Source organism: Spea bombifrons, chromosome 3 (assembly GCF_027358695.1).
Source record: "Spea bombifrons isolate aSpeBom1 chromosome 3, aSpeBom1.2.pri, whole genome shotgun sequence".
In the NCBI taxonomy this organism is placed as follows: Eukaryota; Metazoa; Chordata; class Amphibia; order Anura; family Pelobatidae; genus Spea; species Spea bombifrons.
This window is the reverse complement of record NC_071089.1, coordinates 58,622,773-58,642,959: the sequence shown is the minus strand read 5'-3', so window position 1 is coordinate 58,642,959 and position 20,187 is coordinate 58,622,773. Positions and strand designations below refer to the sequence as shown.

Here is a 20,187-nt window from a genome sequence, read left to right as displayed (position 1 = left end):
CACTTTAACATTCATATGTTGTATTTTAACATTTTCCATAAACTGTAACGTGTCTTCTTTTTTAAAACACTGCCTAGAAATAATTGGTAGATTTCATTGACAAAGGGGCAGGTATGTATTTGTTAATATATTATTATTCCTTTATGTGCTAAAGCTACTATATTAGATCCTGTCATTCAGCCCACTAACATACAGGATCATGCTCAATAGTTGCCAAATTTGGAGTTATTGGAATACACTTAAACCCTTTGGGAGTCATACCATTTGTATTGTCCTATCTTCCATTTCTATGTCTGTTGCATTAAGTTAATAGCACACAGCTAGTCCATAATTTTAATAGTACCAGAAAATACGTGATTTTAACAGTTTTGCGCTTGACAAAAATCATAATCCTTCTAGAATAATGGAATGCAAAACAATAAAGTGCAATAGAAGCAGGGCTGGATGTCCATGCATGGAAAGGTAAAAAGAGTGGGGATGTGTGCCACCTATGCTCCTTTCTATGTGCCTTTTAACCTTCCTTCTGTTGCACCTATCTAATTTTATTTAGAAGGGGGTTTGTTTGTAGGATTCCTCAGCCATGGTCATGCAACCTCTATAGTTCTATTTAAGATTCTCCAGGGTTCCTTATACCATCTCCACTTTTAACAACACAAAACATTCAACAGTATATGATTATGTATATAGTAGATCCACTCAGCATCACATAAAACTAAAAATGGAACCATAGTGACCAAATTAGTCCTTGTGTACATAAGAAACACAAGCTTGATTTTGAAAATGTTGTAAGAATTTAAAATTACTTCTACATTATAAATAGTTTCATAGTGTAACCTACCCTATTTAATGATGGGTATTTGACATATTTCTATTCATGTAAATACTAGCTATGTATTGTAAACTGCCTATTAGAGCATCTTGTTTTCTTGAATTATTTTTTCACCTGCTGTCTTGACTCAATTAATTTAAATCCTTGAATTAACAGTGCTGTATTTCCTAGCGCTGATGTATTTCTTATGATTCATTTGTTCAATAGAACTAAATCTTGAAATTACATTTGAGTATCCTTCACTATTAAAGCAAAGGAATGACCACCAGTTGCTGCTCTTGACACTGAATTACTTATCCATTAGTAAGATCATTAGTAAGATACTAATCATTTGAGGCCACATATATTTTCTGTTTTGTGTCCAAAGTTCATTGTATAAACTCTTTTGGATCATAATAAGATGATACTTCCACTTCAAAAAAATCTTCCAGTCTCCATTGTAATGTATCAAATGTTGGCCTATTTTCTGGTTGTTCTTTCCAACAGTCCAACATAATTTTGTAGAATGAAGCATGGCAGTTTGGAGGCTGTGGGAGCCTATATCCCATCATCACCTTCTCATGTGCTTCCCTTCCTGACATACCTACAAAACAGGTTGTGATTATTACTAAAGATATATAGAACATACTGAAATGGATGGTGAAGAAAGCGCTGCCCCTTATAAGAGGGTTAAAAATAATACATGTTATTATACATTGTATTATTAATAAATTGATAATTTATTTTAAAAAATAATATATGGCAATTTAAAATTTACATGAGGAAATAATTTGCTCAATATGATTATAACAGTGAGACCTTGTATTCCGTGTTAACGCTTTGATGCCCGTGGATGTAGGGGATATGTCACAAAAAATGGTCCTTGAGGAGCAAGCATGTAGCCCCTGTTTAGTTTGTGTGGCTGTCAAGAGCAGATCATTAACTATATACAATATCTAAAAAAGATGGTTTCAGTTAAATTAAGCTGTAAAACCTGTGTATATTTCACCTATAAGACATTGTTTTCCATACTTACATTTCCTAGATTTGGCATCATGGACTTTTTGCATTGGCAGGGCTAAATCTTTGCCAGTGAGCGGAGATCAGGTTTTCCTACAGGCAGGGCCGGACTGGCCCACCGGGATACCGGGAAATTTCCCGGTGGGCCGGAAGGTCCGTGGGCTGGGCGGCCATGAAGACAGCCGCTGAGCTGCCCCCAGGTTGCCCGAAATCTAATCAAAGCGGCCGCTGGGTGCTGATGCGGCCGGCCGGCCGGCATCAGCACCCAGCAGCCGTGTGCGATGGTCGTCTAGTGATGGGAGCAGTGTGAGGGGTGAAAACTCCGCCCCCTCGCACTGACCTTTCACCCCTCACGCTGCTCCAATCACTATGCGGCCATCAGATTGCTGGGAATGTAATCTGAACGGCCGGTGCGTGCTGATGCCGCCGGCCGCCTCTGCTTTAATACTTTTTTTTTTACTTTATATGGCAAGCCGATCCAGCTTACCATATAAATAATAAAAAAAAAGTAGCTCCGGCCGGCGGCATCAGCACGCACCGGCCGTTTAGATTACATTCCCAGCAGTCTGATGGCTGCATAGTGATGGGAGCAGTGTGAGGTAGAAGCTCCGCCCCCTCGCTGCAGCACCGGATGTCAGGTCAGTGGCATCCTGTCAGCATAGAGGAGAACAGTGTGCACTGTGCAGCTAGCAGGAAGTCAAGAGAAGTAGAAGGTGAGTAAAATAATGTATTTTTTGTACTGTATAATGTTTTTTGTATTTGTTAAAAACAAAAAAAATCGGCATGTGTGTGTATGTAAGTGTGTCCCCCTATATGCCACTCTGCCTCCAGAAATGCCTTATACCCCCCTATATGCCACTCTGTCCCATGATATGCCTTTTAACCCCCTATATGCCAGAGTTGCATATAGGGGTATAAGGCATTTCTGGATGCAGAATGGCATATAGGGGGTCAAAAGGCATATCTGGAGGCAGAGTGGCATAAAGGGGGTTAAAAGGTATATCATGGGGCAGAGGAGCATATAGGAGGGTATAAAGCATATCAGGGAGGCAGAGTGGCATATAGGGGGCATAAGGCTTTTCTGGAGGCAGAGTGCCCCATGATATGCCTTTTAACCCCCTTCATGCCACTCTGCCTCCAGAAATGCCTTATACCCCCTATATGCCACTCTGTCCCATGATATGCCTTTTAACCCCCTATATGGCAGAGTGGCATATAGGGGGTTAGAAGGCATATCATGGGACAGAGTGGCAAATAGGGGGTATAAGGCATTTCTGGAGGCAGAGTGGCATATAGGGGGTTAGAAGGCATATCAGGGGGCAGAGTGGCAAGCCTGGGGGCAGAGGTGCATAACTCGGGGGTAGGTTGTCAAGTGAAAGGAAATAAAAACCAAACATGTCTCAATCATAGCTTTTATTAAATATGGAAAAAAATAGTCTACATGAATTAATAAAGAAATAAAAGTTTCTTACCAGAATATCGTGAAGAATAATGTGATCAGTGTTTTGTTCCACTGAATAAAATGGAACTCTTTCATCTAAAAATGTTTGCAGTAGCAAGTGTTTTGATCCCATTATGTGTAATGTATTTCATTTATTAGGGCCTTTTAACACTTTTGCTTTCTGGCATTTTAATACAAATAATGAGATAAAAAGAATGGCACATAGTGTGACTCGGGTGTGTATAAGGGGTGCGTGTGGGTATAAGAGCTTCACCGTGAGATAAACTATATGGGGCTGGTCTCCAAATTTTTCCAGGGCTGCTTTTCAGTCCCAGTCTGGCCCTGCCTACAGGGAAGTCCCCTGATTGCTGTGCGGAAAAACCCTACTGGTGATCATCAGTGACATCACAAGGGTTGCCCTATGCTAATAGGGATCCATGGGGGTCATAAAAGTAAAATGGAGCAAAAAAATACATAGGTGGCCAAACCCATTAATAAATGTACAATTTAAAAAAAAAAAGTCTATAAAAAGGTTTTTTTTTTTACAAAAATCCCTAGTCATAGCTATCCCTACAATAAATGTTCTCTTTCTCAACCCCTACAAAACTCCCTGTTTACCCCAGTTACCCTACCTAACTTGGGGATACTGCTTAAAATAAATATTGTGGGGGGGGGATTAGCAGTCGCTTATTTCCTGGGAAAGAAATTAAATTTGAAATAGTTTGGTGATAAAATGTCTGCCTCAGAAAGTGTGAAAAAGGTCCTAATGAAAAGCTATGGGTAATATATAGTTTTATGAGATGGTTTTAAACCCCACTATGCTAAATTTAAAAAAAATGATGCACCCCTTGTAGTAATACATTTATGTATATATAACATTTGCCCTACAGTATAATTACCAAAGTAGATGAAAATCTGCTTTCCAAATCAGGGCAAGTTAATGGATACATTTTGGGTATTATTTTCCAATTGGGTCTAGCTGTGTACAGTGTGTATGTGTGTGTGTGTAAGACTATTTTGTGTGACAATATTTTTGTCATAACAAGGCTATTTTTTATATTATTTTGTGGATGGAAACTTGAATGGACAAAAGACAAGATGTAATCTTGAAAATGAGTTAAATGGAGCAACGTTAAAACTTCCATTTGCAACTCACAAGCAGCTTGCTTGCTTTTTTCAAAACTAGCATCGACTCAAGCCTCACCCATTTTAGTTAAGTTGTCTGTTTTATACAAGTGCAAATGTAACAGTTGGCATACAGTTCAATAGATGACCTTACCTTGATAAGGCATCTTTCCATATGTAGCTATTTCATAGAGAAGGATTCCAAATGACCAGACATCAGACTTCACACTGAACTTGTTGTCACAGATTGCTTCGGGTGCTGTCCATTTTAATGGCAGCTTTGTATCATTTCTGGCCAAATAGATAGCATCATCCTTGTTGAAAAGATACATTGTTTAAGCATTACATATAGTACATAAGACTAATTTTAAAAACAGTGCAATGTTATGCACAAATCTATTTAAAAGAAAAATTCCAAGAGTAAAAAGTCATATATTATCCAAAGCATGTCACAGTTTTATGTTTCACTTTTGTGGCTGTCAAGAGTAGGCCGTTACCAATATTGAATATTTAAAAATTATGGTTTCAGTTAAATTAAGCCGTATATCCCACTTATAAAACATTGTTTTTCCTACTTATATTTTTCTAGACTTGGGATCAGTAAAAGGCATAGGTGGCCATTTCATGCAGAAAGTATTCACTTCCCATGATCTCTTACATATAATTGCCCTGGAATCCTACTGCTAGCTCAAATTGTTACAGACTTTCTGGCCTCAAAATTCATTTTTTTCTACATTCCCTTCTGCCACTAGATAATACCAGAGATTATTTTATGTGTTGGGGCAGCCATGCAATGCCAGGCAATGTCTAATGTGTTTGAGGAGGTCAGGGCTCTGTGTTGAAGGGGACATGCCAAGACATTTAGGACAATGCTATGCTTCCAACTTTGTAGAAAAAGCTGTTATAGCTGCAAAGGGGGATAACTACATATTAATGTTGACGTATTTAGAATATGATAAAATATTATTATAATATATTATTATTATATATAATAATATAAAAGTCCTTGTTGGTGTAATGGTCAGGTGTCCCAATACTTTTGTCCTTAGTCCCCATAAGTGGGTGACATGTATAAAGAATACATAATCATACATAAGTGCAGTGCTAATAGGCAAAGGATGTCGTGTCAAAGTAGATGTGTGTAGATTTAATGTGTCCAAAAATGTTAACTTACAAAATTATGTAATTCAAAATCCTCATTTAGGATTTTTAGTTCATAAATCCAGAACATTTAGCTCTTGCAATAAAGGATAACAATTTAGGAAATGAAAAGAGAGACTATGGCTTTTTTAGTCCTCTTTTAATGTTTCCTACATGTTCTCCTGTTCTTGTTCCATGTGCAAAGACTTCCCAGAACACTGGGGGTAGTTGGGGGACCAAGCACATTATTGTCTATGTATTTAGAATGGAATGTCATAAAAGTACCTGTTGGTACATTTATTTCATAAAAATGGGTTGAAATGTTTCTGTGGTCTACAACGCCTATTGGAAATTATGGTGTAGGGGATTCTAAGAAAATTATTTTGTTTTTGCCATCTTTGCTATTAGGTTACATATACTGTAGGTTTCCCTAGGTACACTGTGAGCTGTTTATAAGGCTGTCACCTATGGCACCTATAAGTTGTGACCTCCATATTTTGATACAGAGTTGTCCCCTGATGCACTTTTGTCCAGTATGGACATAGTCAGGTTTACTTTTTTTCAACTTACTTGTAAGCAAGATCCATTTACCTGAGGACATTCGTGGCCATTAGATAATAACATTCATGCGAAAATATACTTAGGCTTTTGTGTTAAAGGTAAAAATAAATATGTATCAATACCTCAAAAACTCTGGCTAGTCCAAAATCAGCAACTTTGTATACACTGTTTTCACCGACAAGAACATTTCTGGCTGCAAGGTCTCTGTGGATAAAGTTCTGTCTTTCTAAATATTCCATTCCTGATGACACTTGGGCAGCTATGTCTACCTGTTGAGGCAGTCCAATTGTTTCACCTTTGTCATCTGCAATACAAATATCAAGACATTCAAATAAAACATTTAAATTAAACCTGCATGAATAATTTTAACTATACACTGTGCTTTGCCATTTTACACCAAAAAAAATAAAAAAAAATAAAAAAATTAAATTAAATTTCTTCTGACATCATTTCCCCCTACACTGTATTGATTGTTATCACTCTGAATGCTCTGGCTCCAGGGCAGGGGGCATGTAAAGCCAAGTGCCCACCAGACTCCCTGCCTCCCCCCTCACTGTAACCATTATACACTAATGCTCACAAACACACACACACTCAATCTGTGACACACAAACTCACACAATTATAATATATGGAGCCAGACCACTACGAGCGCTACTACCCCATTGAGCCTGCGTTTGCAACCAGGCTGGTCCTAATTGCGCTTTGGGACAGCCCTATTCACAGAATTAGGACCTGTCTGGGACACTCTGCCCTTTTTGTTGGGATCCCTAGTTATGCTACCCTTGCATTTTTAGCGTCATGCCTTTTTTGTGGTTCACAGAAACAATAAACACACTGGTAGGCAAACTGTACAAGGCTATCAGTGTTAATAACATGAGCCTATATGACATTTGCTGAAATGTCTGACACGGTCATGTACTGCCCACCCTGCTCACCCTGCTCATTACTATGTCATATGTGCATATGTTTTACTAATGCAAACATATATATTTGCAGTTATTCACCAAAATCTAAGCAATATTTCCCATCATTTTAAGGAAAATAAAAACAAACAAGATAAAACTGTGGAAAAGAGGTACACTATATAGTTAAGCTTCATTCCATATGCAGTATGCAATTTTCTGAATGTTTGCATTAAGTTCTTCATATATCATTATCTATTAGTTATTGATTTATTTAGTGCTATACAAAGTGCAAGGAGGAACTTGTTCAAATGAGTTTAAAATCTAGAAGGAGTATGGGAAGATCCCATAGCGTATAAGTCATAGAATGATTATTCCAGTTGGAATGATTTGAATGTATTTGTCTAAAACAGATATGACATAAACAAGAATGGGCACTTGTTTAAAGTACATTTTGTATAGGTGGGAATGTAGTGTGTTGCTGTGTTATGGGAAAAGATTAATTGCAGAGGTTGAGCATAGAACTCAAAAGTATTTCTTTTTTTTTTTTTTTTTTAATTATGTTTCTGCTATGTTCCATTTTCACCATACACTGATTATTTGTAACATGTCTTTTCCTTCAAAGGTGTTCACGTACCGCTGAGCGCCTGTGGAGGAAGACTTGTTCACCTGAACGCTTCATTCACTACAAATTCACCTCTCTTTCCTATAACCCTAAACTTCTATTCCCCACTTTTAACTCCCTTTTCAGGCCCACAGCACCTCCCTTGCCCTCCAACTTCTCTGCCCAAGAGCTTACCACCTACTTCAAAACAAAATTGACACCATCAGGGACAACATCCTCCCCCATTGTGTCAATCATATGGCACCTCAACCCCCCCACTCACCTCAATCCATCCTCACCTGCTTCAACCCAGTTACACCCTTTGAGGTTTCCAAGGTCCTGTTGTCCTCCCACCTCACCACCTGTCCCCTCGACCCTGCACCTTCACATCTCCTACCCACCTCTATAGTGTTCTTACCCCAACCCTAACCCATATCTTTAATCTCGAATTTTCCTCTGGTGTACTCCCATCCCCATTCAAACATGCCATCATCTCCCCCATCCTAAAGAAACCTTCCCTTGATCCCACATCCCCATCAAAGTACCATCCAGTTTCACTTCTCCCGCTAACTTCCAAATGGCTACAATCAACTAACAAACTTTCTCTCTTCAAACTCTACTTGACCCTCTACAATCCGGTTTCCATCCACAGAGTTCAACAGAGACCTCCTTGCAGCTAAAACAAAAGGCCAATTCTCACTGGTTAATCTCTTGGACCTCTCAGAAGCCTTTGACACAGTCAACCACCCCCTCCTCCTACAAACCCTCCATGCTCATGGCATCCGTGACACGGCTCTTTCATGGCTGAAATCCTACCTTTCTAACCGTACTTTTAGTGTCTCATTCACTGGAACTTGCTCCTCTCCCCTACTGCTATCTATTGGTGTTCCACAAGGCTCAGTTTTTGGGCCTCTGCTATTCTCATCTACACTTCTTCCCTCAGACAACTTATTTCTTCCTTTGGTTTTCAGTCCCACCTTTATGCAGATGACACCCTAATCTATATTTCTGCTCCTGACCTTTCACCCCTCTCTTCTAACTCGCCTCACTGATTGTCTATCAGGAATTGCATCATGGATGGCGTCCCGTTACCTAAAGCTCAACATCTCTAAGACTCATGGTAAACCTGCCATTTGCTCTGTCTACTTTTCCTGACATCTCTATTACCGTTGACAACTCCACTATCCAACCAACAGACCAGGTTTGCTGCCTTGGTGTCACCCTTGACTTTGCTCTCTCCTTCATCCCTCACCAAATCCTGCCGCCTCCACCTCAAAAGCATCTCCCAAATCCGCCCTTTCCTCACACAAGAAACTACCAAGTTACTAATCAACTCCCTACTAACCGGTCTCCCGTATTTCACTGCTTCAATCCATCCTCAACACCGCAGCTAGATTAATTTTTCTCTGCCGCCGCGCCTCATCCGCTGCTCCACTTTGCCAAGCAGTTAATTGGCTCCCCATACCCTTTAGAATCAAATTTAAACGTCTGACCCTGGCCCTCAACAACTCTGCATCTCCTCTCTATCCTCCTATCCAAATACACCGCTACCCACCCCCTTCGCTCCTCTCACGACCTGCGGCTATCTTCTACTGTTGTTACCTCTTTCCACTCCCGTATACAGGATTTCACCCGCGCCGCACCCCTCCTGTGGAATTCCTTTCCCCTTTCCATCAGACTTTCTGCCTCATACGCAACTTTCAAAACCTCTCTGAAAACCCACCTGTTTAGGGAAGCGTACAACATTGCTTCCCATTACTCCCAAACATCATCATAATCAAGCCATCTGAACAATCAACAGCTTCAACACATCATCGTAACCAGATCAACTCAAGCAGACCTCTCCTATTGTCTCACTTCTCCCCTCAACCACGACTAGATTGTAAGCTTGCAAGAGCAGGGCCTTCTCCTTTGCACCAGTTTGTTATTGTATGAGTTATTGTATGTGTTTCTAAATTGTTCTACTGACTGTAACAGCGCTGCAGAATCTGCTGGCGCTTTATAAATAAATGTAATGTAAGTAACCAAGCTTCAGTTTAACATCTAACGACAACTGAAAATACTTCTGTCTCTACTCATTCTGTTTTATTGAAAAATGGTATATAGCACATGAATATATACGCTAAATCATGATGTTAGCCCACTCTTTTCCTCTTGTTCTTATAGTTCTTTTTTCTTTCTTCTCATTTATAGGATAGTTTTAGTATTGTTTTCCTTCATTAACCTCTTAAGAAGCCTCTTCTTAATAATTAAAATTGACAAATTGTTACATATACACATTCGTATGTATAATTGTTCCACCTAAATTGTTTTAATATATTGCACTGTATATATATATTAAGTATTTATTGTTTTTATCCATATCCAAGATTACTTGTGCTCACACCAATTAACCAAATTTGTGTTGGTGATGTATTTGTATACTGTTAAATGTTTTTTTGTGATGATTAATTTGTTAAAAACTGATGATCTCTGTAGAGTCATATGAAGTTCTGCTACACACATAGGTTGCTAAAAAACATGTTAATGTTAGGCAAGACTTTATATGAATAAGATTTCGATTTAGATTCAGTATACCAAAAAGTAAAATTTTAATTTACAAAATACAATAATTATCTCATGACAAACATTTTTGTTTTTTTAATTGTGAATGATACTCTGTTGTGGGCTCTAAGTAATTGGCATCCAGCTATTAGCAATGCAAGTTTAGTTGTTACCTTGGAAATACATTAGCTCCCTCTCACTTTAGCTCTGTGAAACTGCAATATTTCACACTGCCCAAAACAAAGTAATAAGATTTTAACAAATGTAACCACATTTTTCAAAGTAAAGGGTCTTTATTGATTACTATGAGCAAAATTCTAAAACCTGTAGCTAGTTGTGGTTATATAATTAATTGGGGTTTTCTGCAATTATTCTTTATCTGAATGCCATTTTCTTTTTAATCGAACTAATTTATCCAAATGTGTTGTTTATAAAACATATGGTGTTCCATATTTTAGAATCAGGTTGCAATCATTATTCTTCTTAATGTTCTGAAAGAATTGTGTATTCAAATATCCAAGAGATATATTTCATAGCAGGTGCTATATGTTTAATTTCAGTCTTAATAAGTTACCTCTCAGTTGTAAACCTATTGATCATGCATGCCCACAGCAGTAATCAGAAAATTGCAATTTAGTGACATAATTCATATGAGAACAGTAGAAGTTATTGGGAATTTAAAGCATTAGATGCCATACAGTAACATGCAGTGTTTACGTCTGTTTACTCTGTGAGAGTACTTCAATGTACATTCTTCAAAAACCAAACAAACATTTAAAAAAATACTTACCTGAGGTTTGCTTTATCTGCAGCAGCCCCCCACCCCATGGCCCGATGGCTCTTGTCACTGATTGGGTGCTTCAAGCATCCAATCAGTGATAGGGATGCTCCCATTTAAACAATAGAGCACTTCCTGTCCATGCGCACAGACAACCACCCTCAATGATCACTGACCTAGAGCTAAAACTGACTGAAGGTAAACACATCTCCTGTATGACAAATGGCTTGAAGTATTGCGAATGATCACAGTGAGATGGTGCCTGTAATTCTAATCATTTTAAGGGCAAAACCTGTGAGAACTAAAATGCAATCATCAGGGACTATTGAATTTCTGAATGTAAGGGGCCTTATCAGTAACATTCTAAGATCGCTTTCTTCGCTTAACCAGTGTTCCTGTAAAGCCTCAGTGAGAGAGTTGGTAAGGAGGTTTTGTGACAAATATGTGTGTCACTTAAACAAAGTTTAAGTGACAAACTAATGGTTTGCAGTTGGCCAAGTGTTCACTGACATCTTCATGGCAAATACATATAGTACATAATGAGAAAAGGTTGCTCAAGAAAAAACTTCCAGACACTTTGCTCTTACAGTCTAAGTTTAACATTGAATTTCAACATCTTTTTTGTTTCCTCAACTGCGCGATACAGTGGTTCCAACAAGCTACCCATAACACCAATGTTTTGACAGGGCTCACATCTCAAACATAGCCAGTGAGTGTTTGACTATAAAAAATATGAATATGTCTACTTACTTTGTAGATATGAAAGCAAACTTCCATGTCTCATGAGTTCTGTTATAATATATACTGGTTCTTCCAACGTACAGACTGCATAGAGTTGAATAAGTTTTGGATGTTTAAGATTCTTCATAAATTGTGCCTCTCTTAAAAAATCCTGTGGCTTCATTGTACCTGAGATAAAAAAAAACAAAACACAGAAAACAGTGAAAAAAACACAACAATGAGTTAAAGTTATAAGGGCTGTTTCTATCTACATGGCAACAATAAGGGAATAGCTAAAATGACTTTTCTCTCTCGCTCTCTCTCTCTCTCTAATCTAAAGAAAAGCCCACAAATCTTCAAAACCATCCACACTACTTCAGCTCAGCTGAAGAAAACAATTGGAGCATGGCGTATGTATTACAAGAACTTGGGGGGGAATCAAATCTGTTATTAACAGCTGTGTTATTTCCTTAAGGAGTATTTTGCAAGCAATACAAAACAGCTTTGTGTTTTTCATTTATCATTTATTTATTTTAAGAATTGTGTATGCGTAGCTACATTTAAAAGTGTGAAATTGACAAAATGCTATTGCAAACCCAAAAGCCTTCAAGTGGGATTTGAGGCCTACATGACAGTTTAGAGCATTGCCTAGGTCAAGGGGCATGAACATAATCATCAGTAGGCATAAGGAGTCGCCAATTTCATTTAGAAAAGCCTAGAGCCAGTGGCTTTATGCCCATAAATGATGGGCATATTGCATTAAAATACCTGGGCAGCTACCTGCTCAAGGGGCAACTATCTGCTTAATGGGTATGGGCAGAGCTAGTCCAGATAACATTGCATCAGGGAGCTGGAGGGGAATTGCGTTTTGGAATGGGGATAGCCCATGGGCATGCTCCTCTGCTACAGTACTGAGGTATGATTAGAATGTAAATGCAAATGATGTGGGTCTTTAACGAATATTGTATTAGAACTGGAGTTAACATCTGAAATTCCAAGATCTTATGGATCCCTGGACCACTGTTTAACTAATTACACAGACTTGCACAAAATGCTATTCTTAATAAAACTGTAATTATAATACCTATTATGCTAATTTAAAGCTGCAGAACATCATAACCCATTCCTTATCTATTGCCGCCTCTTCAGTTTTACTCAGTTTTGTTTATGTGAATACTTTACTCTCTTTTATTTTTTGCTTTAAAGAAAAAGGTGTGAAAAGGTTAAAACATTTGTGTCTTATGTATGATATGGTTATTTCTTAAACCATATATTTTCTATATGGCTACATTGTAGACCATTTTTTAGCATATGAGGTTAGGTATATGACAACATTATCGCACACATAGTACATTGAAATGGTAAAAGAGATATGATTTGAGAGTTTCCTAAAATAGGGAGCCACTATAGAATGGTATTAAAAGCAATATATGTATCCATTTTTTTTTCTTTACATTTCATCAAAACTATTTGCGTACAGGATAATGTATATTTAGCAAAAAGAATCTAAAATGTTATTTGTGCTATTACCTGTTTTAAGTGTTTTAATGGCCACCGATATAGTATCGCTCCACAGTCCTTCCCAAACCTCACCAAACTGGCCATGACCAAGCCTTTTCAAAAACTTCAGAGAATTCCGATCAATTTCCCAGTGATCTGCAGTCTCGTAGCATAAATCTGGAGGCAGGGGAGCTTCATTCTAGTTTAATAGAATACATTTTAAGAAATATTATCAAAGCAGTAAAAATAAATGGACCTCCATATATCCATAGTGTAATTAAGTTTGTGAGATATAATGTTTCAACTAGCTTAAAAAAATAATTTCATGAAGTTAAATGTAGATTTTGATATTCAAAACGGATAGAAAAATATCTAATAATTTCCTATATACACAAGTAGGAAGCAGTCTGAAAAAAAAAAAGACTATCGCAGTGCTGTTTCTGTCCACAAGGTGGCACACACATTACACACCTAGATAAATGTCTTTATAATACATTTATCTAATATAAGAAAAAATCTAAGCTAAGTATAAGGATGTAAAAAACATAAAAATAATTTTCTTCTGAACATATTCATTTTCAATTAATCAAAAAAATATTCATTGTCTTGCTATTGTTTACGGCAGTTCAGAAATATTTTGTAATTTTCAGGAAAATGCAAACTGACAACCAAATAGTATTTCTTCATAAAAACACACAGATGTATATATAAACTCTCTGCAGACAAGACAAGGAAAAACTTGGAAAGACTGTTACGTCTGGTAAAATAGCCCTCAATTATTTATATATTTAAATATTTGGGGACAATGATGCACTTAAAACATATGTTTCAAACTCTCATATTAATAGGTTTATTCACAAACCAGATGTTCCTGGAAATCATGTGTCCACAGAGTTATCAATCAATACCTTAATTTATTTATTTGCTAGAAATTACACATAGTTTACCCTGAGGCAAGGATTAGCGAGTCTGCAGCAGAGTCCATCAGCATTCTGGGAATAATAAGTAACAAGTTCCTGCAGACTTGGAAATACTGTCCTTGTGGTTATGAAGTAACCATCATTATCGTTCTTATGAATTCTGTAGTGTTTCACATGAGTGCCATCATACACTGGAAAAGAAAAAAAAGAGAAAGAATAGAATGTTGTCATAAAAAGTAAAAAATCATTACATTATCATACATTATACATATTTTGCATTATAATAACTGATTATAAAGTTTGTTTACTGAACCTGATTAGCTTTTTAAGAAAGTAGCCAAACTCTTTTTTTACTTGCCAGCTTTCAGGTATGTGAGCTGCCTTCAGCAGGGCCCAGTAACGCTTCAATATTCAAATCTAATACAAATTTCTCCATTAAGATTTGCATTTGATTTATCTAACATTGCACAGAGGTCTCAAAATCGGCAACGTCCTTTAATTTGCTCAGTCTGATGACACTACTATGTGGTAATGACACACATGCATGACCAAGTACAATCACAGTGCCACAGCGCCGCAAAGCATATCCTACACGTTTTGGCCTGTGTATCAAGCACTACAAGGTAGGCAAGTGAAAGTTGCCTCAATGCTGTTGAAGCTCCCAGGTTTGTAGAACACAGCTGTGGCTGGTGCTGTACCACTCGCCATCACTCTTCACTGTTTTCCTTACACAGGTATGCAAGATGGAGCAGTCGGCTATACCTAAGCCCTATTTTATTATCTGGAAGGGCTTTGAGGAAAATGGCGGCGCTGGGTGGGCCGTGGCATTTTATTTGTTACCATTTTTAAAAAAATGCAAAGCATCTAAATTTATTTACTCCCATTTATTTCTGCCTATCTTCCTTGGTGGCTAACTTAATTTTTCAGGAACTCAATTGATTCATATATACAGAGTGGATTCTAGGATTTTAGTGCACCTGAACAAAAATATTTAACATCTTTAACTCAATTAACACAATGACTGCAATTACAAATATACATTGCAGTCATAAGCAAATCTGGATCTCATGGGTCTTACTCATTTATCATCAAAAGGCTCCATAGACAAATGAGGGCTATAAGCAGCTTTGTACTCCCTGTGTATACAGTAGCATCACTCCTGCACACATAGAAAATAACATAGCACTCCACAGATCACTGTTATACTGTTACAGAATCTCCCTATATGCATAACCCATGTTGTTTTAATGCATACATTGTTTTTCATTGTTGCCTACATGCACATTTTTTTTATTGTTGCTACACCATACATATCGGCAAGTTTATTATGGAAATTAGATCTTTCCATTATGTATATGCAAGTATTAAAACAGGAATATAAAATTAATATGAATCTAGTGTCCTTTTAAGGAAAAAAAAAACTATTTTCTAATAAAGATTAAAAAAAAAAAAAATTAATATGAATCTAGTCTGAGCTTCATTCCATAACCAGTGGATAATAAGAGTTTTGATCCCAAATACCAGCATATGTTTAAATTTCACTTTACTTAATGTTAAACAATTAGTGATGCCTAGTGATTCCCTTCCTAATACTAATAAAGTAAAGCCATCATTGAAAGCTGAAAAAAACCTCATTACTTTTTCACAGGACTAAAAATGAATAGTATCATTTTCACATTATAAATGTATCCACACAAATTTAATAGCATATTTGTTGGCATACCAAATGCATCTTGTTCTTTACATATGATTATTAACAGTCAGTAATACATCTTCATAGATTTCGCCAGTTTAAAATTAACTACTGGTAATTAGTAAGGTAAACTGCCAACTTAGCTCAGTGTGAAAATGCATTTGTTTCATAAAAATCCACATACAGTTCTTGCCAAACCTAAGATTTATTATCAAGTAATTACATTCTGGGGGAAAAAAAATACAAATGATTATCCTATTTGTTATTTCGGTGCGTGAAAAGGAAATTGCTTGTAAATGAAAAACAGCTAATTAACCAAAGCATATAAGTTTTGCAGCACAGTTATCTTAGTATAACCACAATGCATTTAATTTTATCAGAGTTTCTTGCACGTTACCATATTGAGCATACAAATATGGAGTAAGTAAATAGCTTCAATGTGATATCAGTTAGAAATATTACAAAAATGAAAATCAAGACAAGCAAAAATAAGCAGAGGAATTTAGGTAAGAGGGAATGTCCTTACTAGAACAAAATAATTGTATTAGAGGTAACTACCTAACTGTGTGCACAGAAGATATAGCATTCACTTAAATGTAAGTATTTAGGATTGCACCAGCCATACGAGTGTGTATGATACATAACTTCAAAACGCAAAACATTATGAAATTTTCTGTTAAAATGTAGGACATATTTCCAAAAAACATAACATAAACACAAACAAGGATTAAAAAGGGAAAAAAGATATGTTTCATCAGAATTTAATTATTACCATGAATGGATAGACAACTGAATGGGTAGATGATTGGACAGCTGGTTAAGTTGGATGTTTACTTACCAGACAGAGAGTAATTGCCTACTTGGCTTTCACTTTCGCGAATTAAATACGACCCCACCCCATTGCCAGGAAGAATGAGCTGCCTTTCAGCATCTGTACGCTTGAAGTTGCGAAAGAAATACCTGCAACAGAAACATATACTGTGAATACAGGTCCACACATCACTATCATAGATAAATATGGTGCTGACACCAATCCAACAACACTGCAGTGCGCCAACATAATCTCCATGATGATTTCTTAATTGATTATCGTATTGAGAAGGTTATTATTGACATATCTATAAAGAACTTATGTAGCATTCAATGGTAAAAACTTAAACTTTAGTTAATGCCAACCTTAAATACGAGATAAAGTTCACTCCTCCGTGTGCTTTTGTTAGTGACATTACAAATTACATAATCAGTGACATAGTGGTTTCATCACAAATTACATAATGCCTTCATTAATTACCTTAGCCATAACTGCCCTAACTCAGACTTCTTTAGCTACCTAACTCCCGATTTAGATATCACACCCCAAATGCTCCCTCTAGCAACCTCAGCCTTATATCTGGTCCCTCAGCCTCCTCTCTCTGCTCTCTTCAGCCACTTCAAACTCCAACTTTAACCACCGCATCCCAATATCAACCCCTCTCATTCACCTCATCTGCCCCTTCAGATTAGCCATCTGCAGCATTACCCAGCCCTTACCAACTTATTTCAGCCCCCTATCTGCCCCCTGACCACCCAACTGCCCTCCTCAACTGCTTCAGCCCCCTGAATGCCTCCGTAGGTGTCTCAGCACCTAACTGTTCTCTCCAGCCACATGACAAAATACAAATGTGTAACCGACAAGGTTCAGTTCTGGTAATTTGAATATTTTTATACATAAATTGTGCTAATAAATATATGTGGGTACCAAGTAAGTAATGAGCTGGGACAGTGTTAGCCACATGAGGGTTAGAGTTGACTGAGGTGCCAAGACAAGGGAGAGGTACCAACAGTTAACAGACGATGCACCCAATGAGTAGAAGTCAGTGTAACCTATCACTCCTTGTGGGATTCTAAATTACTTGAAAATAATAGATACAGTGTAATTACTTGCAAAAAATAGATACAATGTCAATTACTTTTCCAGTAATTGAGATAAGGCACAGGATAAAACCATTCTCCCTGGAGTTTGCCCTTGATAATCTGTAGTGATATCAGGCAGTTGAAATGTTCAGACTCCCACTTTAGCATACCTGAGAAGTGTTTGGCTTCGGCTAGCTGGAGCCCTCCCTTGCAGAATGCAGGTAAGAGGTCCCGCTGACGTTTGTGGCAAAGAAGCTTATTTTCCAGGTCTTGCCCCAAGACACCAGGTAAAGCGAAGATTGTTCAGGTCTCTGGGTCTTTTAACAAGTAACTCTGAGTCAGGTTAGTGGCGTTGCAACACACACCCTGGTCCTAGCCCACTTCCCCTCCAACCACAAACATTTTCCTGAAAAGCCAGCAGGACCACCCACTGATTTCAGTGGGATCGCCCACCAAACATCAAGTGACCAACCACCAATGTCAGCGGGACTGCCTACCTGCATCCTGCGAAGAAAGGGCTCCTTGTAGCTGGAGCTTGAATGTTCCTAGTTATGATAATGGGGTCTATTCTAGAACATTGGTAATGCAAACTCATAACAGTTGGACGAGAAGACTAAAGCCAACTCAAATTAGAACTGTTAAAAAAAAAAAAAAAAAAAAGACTTCCGGGAGGCGGACCCTTGAGATGGCTGCTTCTTAGCTGGGCTCTGTGGATGCCGCTGAAATCCATTACCATCCACTCTATCATCTTTGGAAAATCACGGCAATTTTGCCACCATCCAGTAAGCCTTGCTGCCCTGCACTGGGTGCCGGGTTCATTGGCACCGTGGTGCCCTTTTTTTTTTCCCCGGAGGACGCGTACATATGCATGCCTTGGGCCTGGAGTCGAGTGTCTACCTCGCTCTGTCTAAACCCGCTGCAGAGCTGTGTTGACGACCGACGTAACCTGCCCGTACCTACCTAACACAGCCTTGGCGAATCCAGCCGTGCCGCTGGTGGAGGCGTCTTGTGAGCTGCCGCCGGGTGGAACCTTGGGTGGAACCTTGTGGTGCATTGTGCACCTACCAATCCCTGTGCCGACTCGAGCCTGACAGCTGCCGCACATCTCAACCTGTACGTAGCCCTAGAGGTGTGGTGGTCCCGGTGCGCTTCCCTGGGGCGGGCGGGGGATTGGGGTTTCTCCCCCGGTCTCTGCGCTCGCCTGACGGGTGTCTGCGGGGCCCTATAGGCCTTAATACACGCCTTTGTCGGCTCCATAGCAGTGGAACGTGCAGCCTGCTCTGCTGGGCGATTATTGTGTGTGGCTCTGCCTGCGGCAGCTGTCTCCTCTCTACAACCATACTAGCCCCGGTGCAGGATACTTCCATCTTTCCTTGCCTGGTGACACGGCCATCCGTATCCACGGTCTATATATTTTTTATTTAATTTTTTTTTTCACTAGTTAGTTGGGGTGTGGGTGGGCACTAGTTAGGTTGGGTGGTTGGGATTGGGATTGGTTTGTTTTTCTATTATCCATTTATCTATCTATATATTTTTTTTTGCTTTTCTGCTGGTACTTAGTTAGCGGGGTTTTATTTAATTTTTTGTCATTAGTTAGTTGGGGTGAGGATGGGCACTAGTTAGGTTGGGATGGTTGGGATTGGGATCGGTTTGTTTTTCTATTATCCATTTATCCATATTTTTTGCTTTTCTGCTGGTACTTAGCGGGGATTTATTAAATTTTTTGTCACTAGTTAGTTGGGGTGAGGGTGGGTACTAGTTAGGTTGGGCGGTTGGGATTGGGATCGCTTTGTTTTTCTATTACCCATATTTTTTGCTTTTCTACTGGTACACACAACAGACTTGCTCCTACGTCTGCTGTTACCACATCTTAGTTAGAGTGTGGGGGGGGGACTTTAGTTAGGTGGAGGGGGGACTTTAGTTAGGTGGGGAGGGGGTGTGTGGGTGTTTTGTTTTCTCTCCCTCCATCAGAAATCCATTCTATCTAAGCAGTGCATTACTGGCTCTGCCTACCTTCCTGCTCCTTTCCCCTCTGTTATATTCTGTTCTCACTAATCTCTGGGGGTGTGAGACTCCAGATTCTTTGCTTACACATGGAAAAGTTTATGGATCTTCCAACCAAATCGTCTACCAGGCAGAGTAAGTCACGAGATAAATCTGCTGTAGCCCATAGACCCACCCCTCCGTCTGGCCTGGGTTCTACTGCGACAGATGTTCAACTGCTGCCTGAAGTCTCCTCGAAAGATACCCTGACGGCTCAGGATATTGCTAACGTTATCTCTCCTTTATTGGACTCTAAACTTGAGAAACTATCCGAATCCATGAATACCGTACTAGCTGAGCTTACTTCCCATGGGAATAGAATTACTGCTCTAGAATCCAGAGTCTCTGACCTTGAGGATGGGAACGAGACCATTGCAGCGTCCATTCGTTCACATGACATCCTGGTCACATCTCTGCAAGAACGTATTTGAGATTGATCGGTCTGCCTGAGGAGGTTAAAGCTACAGCACTACATGACCTAGTGACAACCTG

The 20,187-nt window shown here is 38.7% G+C and overlaps 1 protein-coding gene across 1 annotated transcript in view; it reads right to left on the bottom strand.

Annotated features, from left to right (window-relative positions):
* Positions 1 to 790: 790 nt before the first annotated feature.
* FRK (fyn related Src family tyrosine kinase) overlaps positions 791 to 20,187 on the bottom strand; it is a 51,276-nt gene continuing 31,879 nt past the window's right edge. The window contains exons 2-8 of the mRNA XM_053459897.1: positions 16,598 to 16,719; positions 14,094 to 14,257; positions 13,177 to 13,345; positions 11,677 to 11,835; positions 6,218 to 6,399; positions 4,549 to 4,708; positions 791 to 1,412 (exon numbers count right to left, since the gene is read on the bottom strand). Coding sequence (XP_053315872.1) covers positions 1,198 to 1,412; positions 4,549 to 4,708; positions 6,218 to 6,399; positions 11,677 to 11,835; positions 13,177 to 13,345; positions 14,094 to 14,257; positions 16,598 to 16,719 — 1,171 coding nt within the window. The 3' untranslated portion in view covers positions 791 to 1,197. The remainder of the gene's footprint in view (positions 1,413 to 4,548; positions 4,709 to 6,217; positions 6,400 to 11,676; positions 11,836 to 13,176; positions 13,346 to 14,093; positions 14,258 to 16,597; positions 16,720 to 20,187) is intronic.